Source organism: Argentina silus (assembly GCF_951799395.1).
Source record: "Argentina silus genome assembly, chromosome: 9".
NCBI lineage: Eukaryota > Metazoa > Chordata > Actinopteri > Argentiniformes > Argentinidae > Argentina > Argentina silus.
The window spans coordinates 10384166-10399165 of record NC_139663.1 but is presented as its reverse complement, the minus strand read 5'-3'; the positions used below and the strand labels follow the sequence as shown (position 1 = coordinate 10399165).

Genomic DNA, 15000 nt, shown 5'->3' with positions numbered 1-15000 from the left:
AGAGGAGGGGAGGCTGTCACTCATACACACATAACACAAACATTGCCATAACCAGGGTAATGTACCGAGGTCATGCACAACCCATTTAAGGGTTCAGGAGGAATCCTTCCGCAGAAGATTTTTTCCAGCTCAACATCAACATGCAGCTCAAAATGCATGTTAGTGCACTCTCAACTACATACATGCACTGTATGCAATGAATGGATCTTAGATGTACGTATTTGTTTTTGGAAGATTTTACAACTTCAATAATCCCCCTTCGTAAAAATGAACAAGCTGTCAATGCAATTCATTAACATCATAAGAGCATGTGAATAATTTATTCACGTTTGATTCCCGCTGGGACCATATATACTGAAAAATGTATGCACTCACTGCAATGTATGTCGCTTTGGATAAAAGCATCAGCTAAATGGCATATATTATTATATTACCCGGGAGCGTCCTCTATGTCTTCCCTCTCCCAATGCCCCTATTTGCACGCACACATCCACTGGCCTCGCATGGTACTCCTACTGTACCTTCTAACCACGTCCTTGCTTTTCATATCGCCCTCACACAATTCCGCGGGTAGGCTAAGTATATACAAGGAGAGAAGCAAGCATACAGCCTGAAATAGTGTACCAAAACATCCTGAAATATAATATAATATAGCCTATCATCACTGGCGGGGAAATTTGTTAGGGAAAGCGCTAACGCGTTAATGAAAAACCAGTGCTTTGTGAAGCATCTGTAGCGCAATATTCTTAATACAAAATTGGGCTATTTGTGGGCAGGTGTAAACTCAAGAGAGAGAGAGTCAGAGAGAGAAATGTGGTCATTGAAAAACACGATAAAGCAAATATTAACAATTTGTATCACAAACTTCGCATTCGGACCATTTGAATACGCGAATGAAGTCCTGTGTCGAAAACTGCAGAACGTAAACATAACTGGAGACACGTATCACTTTTGGAGCCAGGCCGGACTTGTAGGTAAATTAATGGTAAACGTGTCCCATCCTACAGGTATGTAAACTGTTTCACCCCAAGATTAACAAAGTTTATAGTTTCGGAGTATGGACTTTCATTGCGTATCTTGTATGACCAATGTATGACGTAACTCACATATTAAATAATAATATATAGATATATAATATAGCCTACATGGGAAAATGTACGCTATGATTATGAAAAAATAAATAAAATACAGAGGTCATGACCATGGTGTCCTCAAGGCCCTGAACACAAACCCAGCACACCATGACTCTTTCACCAAGTCCTCCTCTAAATATGAGAACAGACAGTGATCTCTCTATAGCCTTACAAGGCGAACACGCATGTGGATACATGCAGTACAAAGTCGGGGGCTTTAGGGGGTCCAAATGTTGAGGCTAGGGAAGCAGGAAAGCTCTCTGCTACTGGAGGGGGTCTGGTTTTCATCAGGCCTCAACCACTAAAGAGAAGTCATTTTTATAAATTGTCCTATTTCCTCTCTCTCCCCTTCCTGTGAATTGCATTAATGATCAACTGCAATTTGATCATTGTGCCAGGGACAATATGGCTACCCTGAGGGCTTAGATTTCCCTGGCAGTCACACTGGGTTGTTCTGAGATGTTCTTAGCCGGGTTGGTTGCACTGTGATCTGCGGTGTCATGCTGCTCCATTGTAGGCCTAAGTGTTTTTCTGTAGTAACACTGTTACGGTTCAAGCAGAGGCAGACCAGGCCAGTAGTAGTCATACCCTGAGGGGGCATGGAGATTGAGAGTAGAGATGGGGTGTAGAGTAGGTATGAGAGGTGTTTGTTCAAAGACCACCAGGATCAGGCTGTGGTGGGGTGGGGGGTGGGGGGGCTGTTCTCAAATAATCTCCCCTACAGCCAGGCCAGTGGATGGGAGGGGAGGAGAGAAGAGGGTAGGGTATGGGAGGGGAGGGGAGCGGAAGGGATGGGAGGGGAGGGGAGGAGAGGAGAGGGTAAGGGAAGGGAACGGATGGGAAGGGGGAAGAGAGGAGGGGAGGGGAGGAAAGTAGAGGAGAGGAGCTAACATCTAGGCCAAGGCAGCCATGAAATGTGCACTGCCCATGCTATCTGATGAAGTGCTGTGTTGTGCTGTTATATAGTGCATGATGTTGTTGAGGGGATATGAACAAATACAATTCTGACTGTTACAGATACAATAAGCATGAGTGTTCTACACAATCATGTACTGTAGTTGTGAACAGTAAGTAAAAAAATATTCTCTGGTATTTTGTGGTAAATCAATATACAGTATATATCATATGTTAGCCATTAAGAAATATGTTGAGGTATGTAATGACAGTTATGATCAGCGACTGACAGGATGTGGTCAGTTGACAGGTTGACAAAAATAATAGCAGTCGCCATCACAGCAATAGGAAACCAAACAAGCAGTTCTTTTTTTCTCTTGTTTCACTGATTACTAGTTTTGCCAGTTTGTCAGGTTTCTCCACATTGATTCAATGCATAATTTATAACAAGGGTAACTCCCCTCAAAACTCCCAAGGGAACCTGATGGGATTCTTATGTAAAATTCGGTGAAGTTCTGCTGCTTGTTAAAACTTATATATATATTGCATGGCTGTTTCCGATGATGACAGGGCATTCTTAAGTCCAGAGGGAGGCATATGTTTACTGAAACTGTAGGGAATACCGTTTCAGAATGGACACATACAGCACATGTGAATGCCATACTTAGAAACAAAAATAAAACAGAGGCTATTTAAAGTTTGTTTTTGTAAGTAACCAGTACAAATGGTCATGTTTGCATGGGATCACTACTGGTGTCAATGCTACTGTACATGTCTTGATCTTTCTTATGAAGTAGCTAGGTCTCCTCATTTACACCATACATTGTGCAGATAGCTAATAATGGTTTATTCTAGCAATTATAGCAATGCAATATCAACAAATAGACACAGAGGAGATTTTTACGGTTAAAGAATATTATCTTTCCTGTCTTGCCCTGAAGTGAGTCATACAGGCAACTGCGTCAGCCGTGATGATCCGGGGGCCATCTCTCCCTAACCATTGAATACTTCCCCCTAAACACACATATACATCAGTAACACCTCTGAATATGAATTATGACTGTCTCTCTCATCCGGAACCCTACTGATGGCTCTCATGGGTGTCTGCAGTACGTCAGAGTGACTCAACGCAGAGATGGGCTAAACCAGACCCACACTGTCACTTTCACCTCTTACTTGCTCTGTCTTGTTTTCTCTCTCTCCCTGTCTCCCTCTCTCTGTGTCTGTGTCTCTCTCCCCCTCTCACTCTCTCTGATGTCACCCCCCCCCCCGCGCTCTCTCTCTCTCTCTCTCTCTCTCTCTCTCTCATTCATTTCTAATGCGTAGCTGCATTCAGCCATGCGTTGATGTAGAAAATACTTATATTATAAAATATATATTATATAATATAAGAAATAAACCTGCATCTCCAGTGCCTGTTTCAGTCAGCTGGGAGTGGAAGCCAAAGCCGGCGGTGTTTTAACTATTTTATTTCAGCTTCAGTGGTTTTAAAACGGCCCTGAAACAAATAAAACTACCCTGAGGTTTTACGAGCCCAGGCCCACGAAGATGTGTTTATTAGGGGGAGTGGAGCAGAATAAAAAAGGTTTAATTTTTATTTGGCATTTTAAGTATTTACACTGCCTTTGGAAAGTATTCAGACCCCTTCACTTTTTCCACATCAATCCACACACAATACCCCAGAATGACAAAGCGAAAACACGTTTTTTAAATTTCAGTAAATGTATTAAAATTGAAATACAGAAAAACCTCATGTACATAAATGTCATATTTGCTATGACACTCTTAAAATTAGCTAAATTGTAAAATGTCATCAACAAATCACTCAATAAATTTAAATGAGTCCATCTTAATGCAAGGATAATAGTTCATGTAATCTTGGAATTAATATCTTTGTTTTTATAGGGTCTCTGATTTGCATAGGAATCAATTACACACTGTGTGGATTAGGATGTCACTACCAACTCAGCAAATGTAATAATTTTCTCTTGATCCTGACAAACTCCCCAGTCCCTGCCAGTGACAAACATACCCATAACTTGATGCAGCTACCTCTATTCTTCACACGAGAGATGCGGAAACTGCATTGCATGTGCTGGATTTGCACCAAACTTAATGCTTTGTAGTAAAACCAAATAAACACATTTCCAGCCACCTTCTTTGCTGTATAACTTGAATTCATTGTTGCAAACACAATTATGGATACGAGATAGATTATTTTCCATTAAGGGATTCTTTTTGGCCACTTGGTTATAGACCAATTTTGTAGAGTGACTGAGATGATGTTGTCCCAACGACTGTGCTTTTTCCTCTCCACCATTCAACTTTATAGATTTGTGTAAGTCTCCCCAGGCCTCAGGGTCACATTCCTGAGCAGTTTTGTTCCTCTCCATTTGCTCAGTTTGTAATGACAACCTGATCCACACAGTGTATAATTGATTCCTATACAAATCAGAGACCCTATAAAAACAAAGATATTAATTCCAAAATGACATGAACTATTATCCTTGCATTAAGATGGACTCAATTCAACTTACTGAGTGATCTGTTGATGACATTTTTGCATTTTAGCTAATTTTAAGAGTGCCATAGCAAAGGGTCTGAATACTTATGTACATGAGGTATTTCTGTATTTCAGTTTTAATACATTTACTGACATTTCTAAAAATCTGCTTTCGCTTTGTCATTCTAGGGTATTGTGTGTGGATTGATTTAATTTAATCAATTTTAAATTGAGTCTATAACACAACAAAATGTGGAAAAAGTGAAGGGCTCTGAATACTTTGATAAAGTTAACCCTCTGTTGTTGTGAAAGCATTCCCTCATTGCTGTAGTGCATATCTAGGGTGGAGGACAGTTACTATCAGACACACCACACACACAATGACCTCTTTATCAGGCAGAAAACACTCTCCCTCTGTCTCAATATGCCCTATCTCTATCTCCCTCACTGGCTCTGGCTCTAGCAAACACTACACACACACACACACACACACACACACACACACACACACACACACACACACACACACACACGCACCTCTCTCTCTAGATGAAATTATTCAAGTTGGTGTTCTGCTTTCCATAGAGGGTGGGTTAATAGGGGAGTGAGAAAGGGAGAGTGTCAGGAGAGTGTGAGGGGGAGAGGGGAGGGGTGGGAGAGTGGATGGAGGAGTAGATGAATAGAAGTGCTGCTGTAAAGTGCTCTGATTAGCAGGAGTAATTACACTGCAGCAGTGAAGGCAGTGAACGCACAGACCCCCCCCCCCCCCCCCCCCCTCCCTCAGTTCCCTTGGCCTAGCCACTCAAGAGTGCTCTGACAGAGTGAATGAGGGAGAGGAGGGGAAGAGAGAGAGTGGAAGGGGAGATAAGGAGTGAGACAAAATGATGTCTCTCCCTATCTGTCTAAAAGTAGCTCTGTAGGTAATACTGAACACTGGCTCAGGAAACAACTTTAAAGCTTTAGTATTTGCAGAGAGAACATTCTGCAACACATACCACAACACACACACACACACACACACACACACACACACACACACACACACACACACACACATACACACATAGACCTGCAGTACCATCACATTACACTGTTAGAGGGGCTTGTTAGTCAGAATGTAATGCTTTTGAAGTAAAAATATTCCCCAAGCAGCAGAAACTGGCTATTCTCTGACTAGTAAAAGTTGTTGGTACTGTAGTTTTCTTTGAACTCTGACCAGCTATTTGGGATAAACACATACATTCGTGAAAGAAGAAGCAGAGCTTAAGTGTTCCTAGAGGAGAAAGGGTGTTTGTTTTTTGTTGCTATAAGCTAGTGTCTATGTGTGTGTGTGTGTGTGTGTGTGTGTGTCCTGCTGCAGTGTGTTCAGTGCTCATAGAGGTCACCCAGTGAAACCTGAGCGTAAGCAGGAGAAATCCCAGCACTCTTATCGACCCTCCAGAACAACAGCACAGCACATCTGCTGCACCCCCCCCCCCCCCCTCTCTCTCTCTCTCGCTCTCTCTCTCTCTCTGTACTGTAAGTGATTGACAATTGGAAAGAGCTGGATATGAGATGGGGATGTGAAGCTTCTTCAGCTACTTTACCACACACACAGAGACAGACACACACAGACAGACACACACATGCACATACACACACACACACAGTGTGTCAGCAGGACACAAAAAGTCTCAGAGAGGTCTCACACGCATAGCCTGACCTGAAGCCTCCTCTAAGATATCTTCCTGTCTACAAAGGCAGCTGAAGACATGTGATGCCAAAAGAATCCCAGACAGTGAAGTGCCTCTGTGTTTAATACGCACATGTCCCATCGTGGCCATCCCAGACCACCGGAGAGGCTTGGGAACAGCCATGGCGTTCAATGACGGCCACGGGGCGTGTGACAGAGCTCCCCTTTCACATGCCAGAGGACTCCTTCTGACACGCCACACAGGGCAAGGTCACCCAGCGCCACAACACTACCACTGCTGCCACCCAGCCCCCAGCCACCCGCCACCCGCCACCCGCCACCCACCAGCAGCCAGGGCAACACGACACTCACCCAGGGTCACAGTGACGGAGACAGAGCACGGAGGTGAGGGGTTGTGGTTGTGTGGTGTCTTCAGCTCCACGGGTGGTCGTCCATGGGGCAGCACAAGGCTGTATTGTACTCTACTGTACATGACATACAACAGAGGTCCCAATATAGCTAATATAGCTCAGATTCATTCATTCAGTCACTATGTGGGGGTCATGTGATTGGGTTTCTGAGGCCACTGTGACTCACGCAATCTCTCATGCCATTAATCTAATATTCCCGTTTCCCTGGTTCATCTTATTTTTATCATCAGTAATTAACTTCAAAGGTAGGAAATTCTTTGGATTATGAGTTTGGGGAGATGCTGAGACATAAAAGTGTGAGAAACTGTCTCCTCCTCTCCTGTCTTCGCTGTTTGACTTCACTTTCTTCTCTTCTCCCCTCAAACTCTAATCTCCCCTCTTCCTGAACAAAGACATCCTTGGCTGATCAGAAGCAGGTTTTTCTGGCTTTTTGAAAGCACAGGAACAGCTGCTACTGGGAATGTGTGTGTGTCTGTGTGTGTGTATGTGTGTGTGTGTGTGTGTGTGTGTATGTGTGTGTGTGTGTGTGTGTGTGTGTGTGTGTGTGTGTGTGTGTGTGTGTGCATGTGTGAGAAAGAGATGGTAAGTGACGAGTTATCAGCTCATCCCTTCTTTCATCTTCTCCTCCTTTTACAGGTTTTATCTCTCCTCTGTCTGTTTCACGGACTAACAGAGGACAGCCAGCCACAGCTTAAAGATGACAGCACATTAGAAGGAAAAGGGTTTACTGCCTCCATCTGCTCTACAAGCATGTCCAGCCCAATGCAACAGGTGTTGACACATTTCCAATATCCATTTGCAACGTGGCACATCCAGGCCTTGCGGCGTCCACGCCCAGCAAGCAAACCTATTCCAAGTCCACTCTTCCAAAAAGTAACTGATCCTACTATCCAAGTCCAAATTCCCAACATCCAGAACCATTATGAAACTCTTTTGTTCCCCCAAAAAAATGGACCAAAATCCAAAACCAATATGAAGACTTTATTCTTTATTTATTCCCCTGAATGCTGGAATGTTCTACTCCTACCAAAGGTCACCTGGCTATGTTTTTTGGACACATTCCCTCTATACTGTTACTGGACTAGAAGTCAACCCGAGTCCTGTAACCTTGCTTGTGGTGTCACTTGGAGCCATAGAGAGACAGCATCAGACAGAGGAGCAGACCTCCCAGAGCCTGGGCCTCTAATCTGCTGACAATTGGCTGATTTCATACCACGTCTTCCCTGGTTAATTTACAGCTTCCTGAGTACGTGCTCCTCAGCTGTGGCAAGCCCTTTACTGCAGTGGCCGCAGTGCAGCCAGTCAATATCTGCCCTCTGGTTAGAGCATGGAGATTATGTGTTGACATTCCACCACTCCTTGACCTCTATGACCAGCGTTCTGCCTCCTGACTTTTGACAATTTGACCTGTGTTTGACCTCTGACCTTCACTGTTAGAACAGACATGTGGAAGGCACCCTTGGTGACCCTCTAAATTCACATGGCATAAGAAAACATTGTGATAGAGACATACATGTCGTTACTATAGCCCTTAAAGCACCAGAGGGCAAAGGTTACCATAAGTTCCCAGGGGTTGCTACTGTTTACGACTATGTGTGTGTGTGTGTGTGTGTGTGTGTGTGTGTGTGTGTGTGTGTGTGTGTGTGGCCATGTGGGTGTGGGTGTGTGGCCGTGTGTACTTTTCAGAATGTGTGCATGAGCGGCTTCTCTTACTGTGGCAGAGGGAGTCGCTGACGGGTGTGCAGGCGCTCAGCTCCACCTCAATGCCCTCGTCACAGATGGTGCAGGGCAGGCAGGGGTCCAGGGAGCTTTCCCGGTCAGAGTAGGTGTCATCCACACACTCCTCACACACCGTGTCATGGTTGTACTCGCAGTGCGCCAACACGCCCTGGCCCGCCGGGCACACCGTACAAGGCTCACAGCGGCCTAACAGGTTGCTCAGGAAGTAGCTGTAGTCGCAGATACAGATGGCGTCGTTGGAGTCGGTGCAGGGCGTCTGCATGCGCATCAGACCTGTGCACTGTGTGCAGGGCCTGCAGGCCTCTGTGTGACTGTAGTTCTCTGAGTAGGTCTCACCTGGAGAGGGGGGAGTAGAGGATGGAAGGAGATGAGGGCAAGGATGAGGGAAATAGGTGAGGGGATGAAAGGAGGAGAGGAGATAATATGAGGAGGAAGGGATAGAGAGGGGAGGAGAGAGAGGGAGAGAGGAGAGAGACAGTCAGTCTAATAGCATTAATCATGTTTACTGTGCATTCATTTAAAGGGTGGACACATTGATCCAGTGGGCTCTCAATGATTTGTGTTCTGGGACATGAAAGGTGCTCTTGTTGAGGATGGAGTCAAAAGCTTGCTGAACTCATTATGACCAATATTGATCCCCCTGTTTACTGTACAGAGCAGGGGAGGCTTGTAGAAGTAGAAATCGGAGGACTGGCTCATTGTAATGCATGGAATGCAATGAGGAATGGTTCAAACATGTTGCCTGACTGAAAAGAAAAGAAACGTTCCGAGTTCAGTTTTTTCACAATCATTATTTACTCCAAGGTCAGTTATTTATCCGGCGGATCGAAGGCCCAGCTCACTCAGTCAATGTCAGTCAGGGCTGCCACCTCTATCACCTTCAGCACAGAGACTGCTGAGAGAACGGCACAGAGAAATAACACTGCGTCTGACGGGCCACCACCGCTTGTCAGTAGAGCCAACTAAACCTCACATGAAGTATGTCTCCTCTCCTAGCTGCCCTGCCACATGTTCCCTGATCCCTCCTTCCAGATAAGCTTCTGGCTCTGCTACTGGACCTGATGGTCTGTAAAATGGAGTCATGTTTGGACTTCTATGGACCATTTCATTTCATGCTTCATGCTTGGAGTTGCTGCCTCCAATAGTCTGAGTTTCAGTGGAATGAACATTGTGTTTCTACTTCCAGTGTAAATCTTGAGTCCTGAACCTTGCACTGGGAGTTAGCCCCCACTAATGTTTCAGTGTCGTTAGCCACCTTTCCCTGTGTCTTCTGAGTACTTGTACTGAGTAAACCGTTCAAGTGGAAATCAAACACAATGTAACCTACAATGATACAACACTCCTATGATGTAAGTGTGGAGATGATGACACGGCCTCTATTCAAAGTTAATCAAGCTGGATTGGCAAGAAGAATCACTACTCATGTGACGCTTGGCTACACCTTAACAATTTATAATAATTTTAGAGGATGTTTCAAGTGCAGTACTGTGGAGCCGTGCTGCTCTGGTGAGGAGGGGATGTTAGGCAGAATTGGGTTGCAGAACAGCCCTGCTGACTAACTGCTGAGCCAGTTCTGATCCTTTTAATTCAGTTCAATCATGAGCGTTTGCTCTCCAGGAATGACTGTTTATGGAAGTACTGTAGCAGTGTGAAAAGACTTTCTGTTAGATGTGGGTGACCTCTATAGAACCAGGCTATTGTCATGCTGGGTGGACTTCTTAGCGGTACAAAGTAATCCATTAATATTGCATGTTCATATAGAATTATTTTCAGATATAATTGGAATCCTACTGAATTATTCATGGAGTGTCTTTTTTTCTCAGTGGCTCTCGATGAGAGTGGCGGCGGGCGGAGGGGGGGAGGAGGAGGGTGCTAGGCAGGCTGGATGGGATAACAGATCACAGCAGGAGTACAACCGGAAATAGAGTGTTCCACAAATCCCATTGTGACTCTGTGTGATGCTCGTACAGTACATGGAGAGGCAGGGAAAGGGGTCACCATTGTACAAACTGCCCTGTTCAGCTTGCAAGTGCAGCTTTAGGGCGACTTTTTCACTTGCTATTACATAGAGAAAAATGTGTGTGTGTGTGTGTGTGTGTGTGCGTGTGTGTGTGTGTGTGTGTGTGTGTGTGTGTGTGTGTCCATATGTTTGTCTGTGTGGTGTACAAGGTGTTTACAAGATGTGTGTGTGTGTGTATGTGAGTGAGTCTGTGTGCATGCGTCCATGCGTGTGCAGTGAGAAGTGCTAGGTGGCAGTTGTTGTTATTGTGTCAAGTAACAGCATATTGCCGGTGTGAAAATCCCTGCAGCGATGTCCCACCGCTTGCCTTGCCTTGTAAGCTCCTCTGGCATGTAAACACTAGCACAGGCTGAGGCTAATAGCTCTAACACCTTGTAAACAATGGCACAGCTTAGAACCTGACAATGTCACACTTTAAACACTGGGAGAGAAGACACTGAGCCTTAATAGCAGCAAGACAATGTATAGAAATCAACTGGAAATCAAACAACCCTCCTGCATTATCTTTTTGTTTAAAAGAAATTGCAAGATACATACCACTGGATTAGATCTGTTATGCCATCAAAGGTAAACCCGAGGACTTTAGCAAAATCTGGCAGCCTCATGTATGAGTTCATGGCTTCAAGAGCAAAATAATTGTTTTTATTTTTATTTGTTTTTTTATTATATATTTTTTTATATATTATATTTATATATTGTATTTTTTATTGTTTATAGATTTTATTAACATGATATGACTACAATTGTATTTTTCCCTCTGATTGTTTGTACAAAGGTTTCTTTTGTTTGTTTTGTTTTTGTTTTGTTTGTCTTAAAGGTAAAAAGAGAGAACACTGGAAGAGGTAGCCAACAGCACTGAAACATTAGCAGTCCAGGACTCAAATGGGAATAGAAACAATGTTAATTCCACTGAAACTCAGACTGTTGGAGGCAGCAACTCCACTGAAGCATGAAGTGAAATGGTCCATAGAAGTCCATCAGGTCCAGTAGCAGAGCCAGACGTTTTTCTGGAAGGAGGGATCAGGGAACATGTGGCAGGGCAGCTAGGAGAGGAGACATACTTCATGTGAGGTTTAGTTGGCTCTACTGACAAGCGGTGGTGGCCCGTCAGACGCAGTGTTATTTCTCTGTGCCGTTCTCTCAGCAGTCTCTGTGCTGAAGGTGATAGAGGTGGCAGCCCTGACTGACATTGACTGAGTGAGCTGGGCCTTCGATCCGCCGGATAAATAACTGACCTTGGAGTAAATAATGACTATGAAGAATGTGAACTCTGAGCCGTCGTGCTCTTTTCAGTCAGACTTGATGATACAACCTTTCCCCATCCTTTCCAATTATCCCACAGAGTACAGAGCCCTACCTAATTTTAGCTTGCATGCATAAATCAGTTTGCAGTCATTGTATATAAACATGTCTTAACATGACCATAATGTTCCAGAGCCACAGGACATAGAGAGAGAGAGAGAGAGAGAGAGAGAGAGAGAGAGAGAGAGAGAGAGAGAGAGAGAGAGAGAGAGAGAGAGAGAGAGAAAAGGGAACGTTGAGTAACCACGTGACTTCATAGCCACACAGGGCGAGCAAGCAATCTTCCACAATATGCTCCTCTTTCCCTGAACACTGTCCACTGTCCTGAGACACTGTCCCCTCAACCTATATCCTATGACCAACATGATCTTGCCGCCTGTTAGTGGCTGAGGAGGGGGGAGTGAGGGTAGTGTGTGTGTGTGTGTGTGGGGGGGGGGGGGGGGGGTGCACTGTAAATGTGCCAATTCAGCCTGTGAAGCCCCCTCCTCACACCAACTGATGTGATTCGACCCCATTACCGTCATCAATAATGCACGTTTGGACATCCTTAAGGTTCTCCTATGTCCATCCTCTTCTCCGCAATCAGCACATTCCTAGTGTGGGCTCTTAGGGAGGGTCACCATTTCTGCTGGTACGTTCTACTCTAATGTCATCCAGTTTTATGGCTTTTTTTTTTTAGAGTGGAGTACAGTTGACATTGTTTCTGCTAACATAACATACAACATTATTTCTGTTAACGTACCAACCCAGTCTCCAAATTGGTAATTCTTGCTAATTGTTGTTGCTTATGCTAATATTTGCTAATGCCTTCCCCTGACAACTTACCTTAACCTTAACCACTCAAAGTTAATGCCTAATAGTGCCTAACTGCCCGCAAGTCACAATTCACATAACTCTTGCGTAACATATCTTACGTATCTTACGTCAAAACAGGTGGTCAGACGCTGGTATAGCCAGATAACATGATCCCCAAAGACCATATTTCCTTGGTCTGCAGAAACGATCCCCCAGAATGTATTCAGTTGGAGACTATGTTACAACGTACTGTAACATATTGACCCTTCATTGACTCATAATGTTGTACGGTCTTAAATACTTGAAAAGTTTCTTTACAGTGACTAAGTGTGGGCTAATTATCGCCACGCTTCAGTGGTCCAGCTGGCTGGCTCCCCCTGCTTTTAAACATCTGTTGAGAATATTATTAATGCCATTATGAGGATATTAAAATAAAGTCTTATCTGGTTCCAATTATAAGTTATCCCTGATTACCTCCTCTTGTGCTATTCTGGGGTCAGTGGATTACTGTCAGACTGTAGTTTCCTCTGTAGTATCCACAGAGGACTAGTCAGTGGGAGCTCTCATTCCTCCTTTCTCTCATTCCCCCCTTTCTCTCCTTCCCCATGGATCCACATTCACTTGGAGGACATACTTTCACACTTCATTGACCACGCGGCCTGCAGTTCTCCTCTCCCTCTAAATCTAAATCGCAACTGACCCCTGGTCAGTCAGGGGACTTAAATGCTTCATCGACTGGTACAGCTTTGCCTTTCTCTTCCTCCGTCCTCACTGATCCCCAGTCAGTTGCAGCCAGGCCCCCTTTTTGATTCTTCACTGAGTGATGCAGCGTTTGTTACGTTGTCTCCCAGGGACAGGACAGGCAGAGAGAAGTGGAAAGGACTGATAAATATTTCAGCAGTGCTGATGATGGCAGGCGTCTAGACCGGGGAGGAGGGGAGGAGGGGAGGCCATGGGGGAGGGGAGTGTTACAGGTACAGGAAGTGGAGCATTAAGAGAGGAAGAGGTAAACAGAAATGCACCCGTAAAAGGAAATGGATGTGCTGAACTTTTTTGTTCGTTGTTGTTGTTGTTGTTGTTGTTGGGTTTTTACCTTTTTAAATATTTATAACTGCACTTTATAAAGTCGTGCCTCTGTCTGTTTATTCATAGCTTTTGTTATTCAGGTAAAGGTCAGTTTCCAGCCGAAGACCCTCCCTGGCCCTATTTTCGGTACTCAGTGTTCTCGGATGCCTCAAGCACATTAAGATTTCATGTGAAAATAAAAATGGACTGGCACAGGAAATTGATTCAACCACTTGGGTATTTCAGCTTAATTGCTTAGTGTTTATCAGTATTGCCGTTGATACCAGTTCTGTATCGTGGCTCACGATAATTGTTCTCTGTTGGAGGTACAGTGGGCATGGAACAATGGTTTAATTAGTTTTCAATTAGTTCAAAATCCATTCATGTAGCACTATGCATGATAAATGAGCTGGCCGTGCTCTTTGTTGCCTGGCTCCCTAAGACTATTTTAGCCCCTGATAAGGGGGATGAGTCACATTGACTATGTTGCGCAGCTGAGTGTTGGATCCCCAGTGGAGGAGAAGGATGCAGAGTAGAGGAAGAGGTTGGTGCGGCAGGGGGCGCTACACATCCAAACAGGCATGGGGGGTAGAGTGGTACTGGTGGTATTGAGGAAATGCTCACCAAAACCGCTCAAGACTCCTGTAGCATCAGCCACATCATTGGAACCTTGAGCCGTATGCAGCTAAGCATGTCTTATTCATGCTTAAGGATGTTTATGACATGATTGGTACTGTACATTTGACAGTCAGTGGGCAGGATTCAGTTAAAGCTTGGTTCAGCCAACTGCCCTCCTATCTCCACAATTTCCTGCTGCAATCCGTCAGTCATGTTATTCGCTGATAATTATTAATTACTCTCCATTCCCCTCGTCCCCTCCTCCTCCATTTCCTTACTCCAAAGAATACTGCATCTCTTCCCTTCTCTTCTATCAGTGGAGGCTGGTGGAAGTAGAAATCTGAGGACGGGCTCATTGTAATGCATGGAATGGAATGAGGAATGGTATCAATTAGATTTCTACCTCCACCAGCGTCCACTGATAAAGACGGAAGGGATGCAGTATTCTTAGGAGTAAGGAGGGAGAAGGAAATGGGGGGGGAGGGAACGAGGAGAACGGAGAGTAATTAATCATTATCAGCAAATCCACAAGCCTCCCCTGCTCCCTATCTAGATGGTCTGGCTGAAGAACAACACACGTGCTATTGGTGAGACTCTGTGAATACAGATCATGTAACATTTGCTTTCCACGTGGTTGGCCAACAAATCCTAGACATCCCAGATGAGTGTTGCCTGTAGGAACTTGTAAGAGTGATGTATCAACCCTTCACCAGAGGGCCTCTTTTAACCAAATGACTTAATTGACCCAATTGTCGACCTCTTCTGTTTTGTGTCATTCCTAAGACTGCTGGAAACCACCGGAATCCCTGGGATTTACATAGAACCTC

General features: G+C 44.6%; 1 protein-coding gene across 1 annotated transcript in view; it reads right to left on the bottom strand.

Annotated features, from left to right (window-relative positions):
- ngfra (nerve growth factor receptor a (TNFR superfamily, member 16)) overlaps nt 1-15000 on the bottom strand; it is a gene marked incomplete at its 5' end in the record, with an annotated part of 28529 nt that overhangs the window by 9138 nt on the left and 4391 nt on the right. The window contains one exon of the mRNA XM_083676381.1: nt 8347-8709. Coding sequence (XP_083532507.1) covers nt 8347-8709 — 363 coding nt within the window. The remainder of the gene's footprint in view (nt 1-8346; nt 8710-15000) is intronic.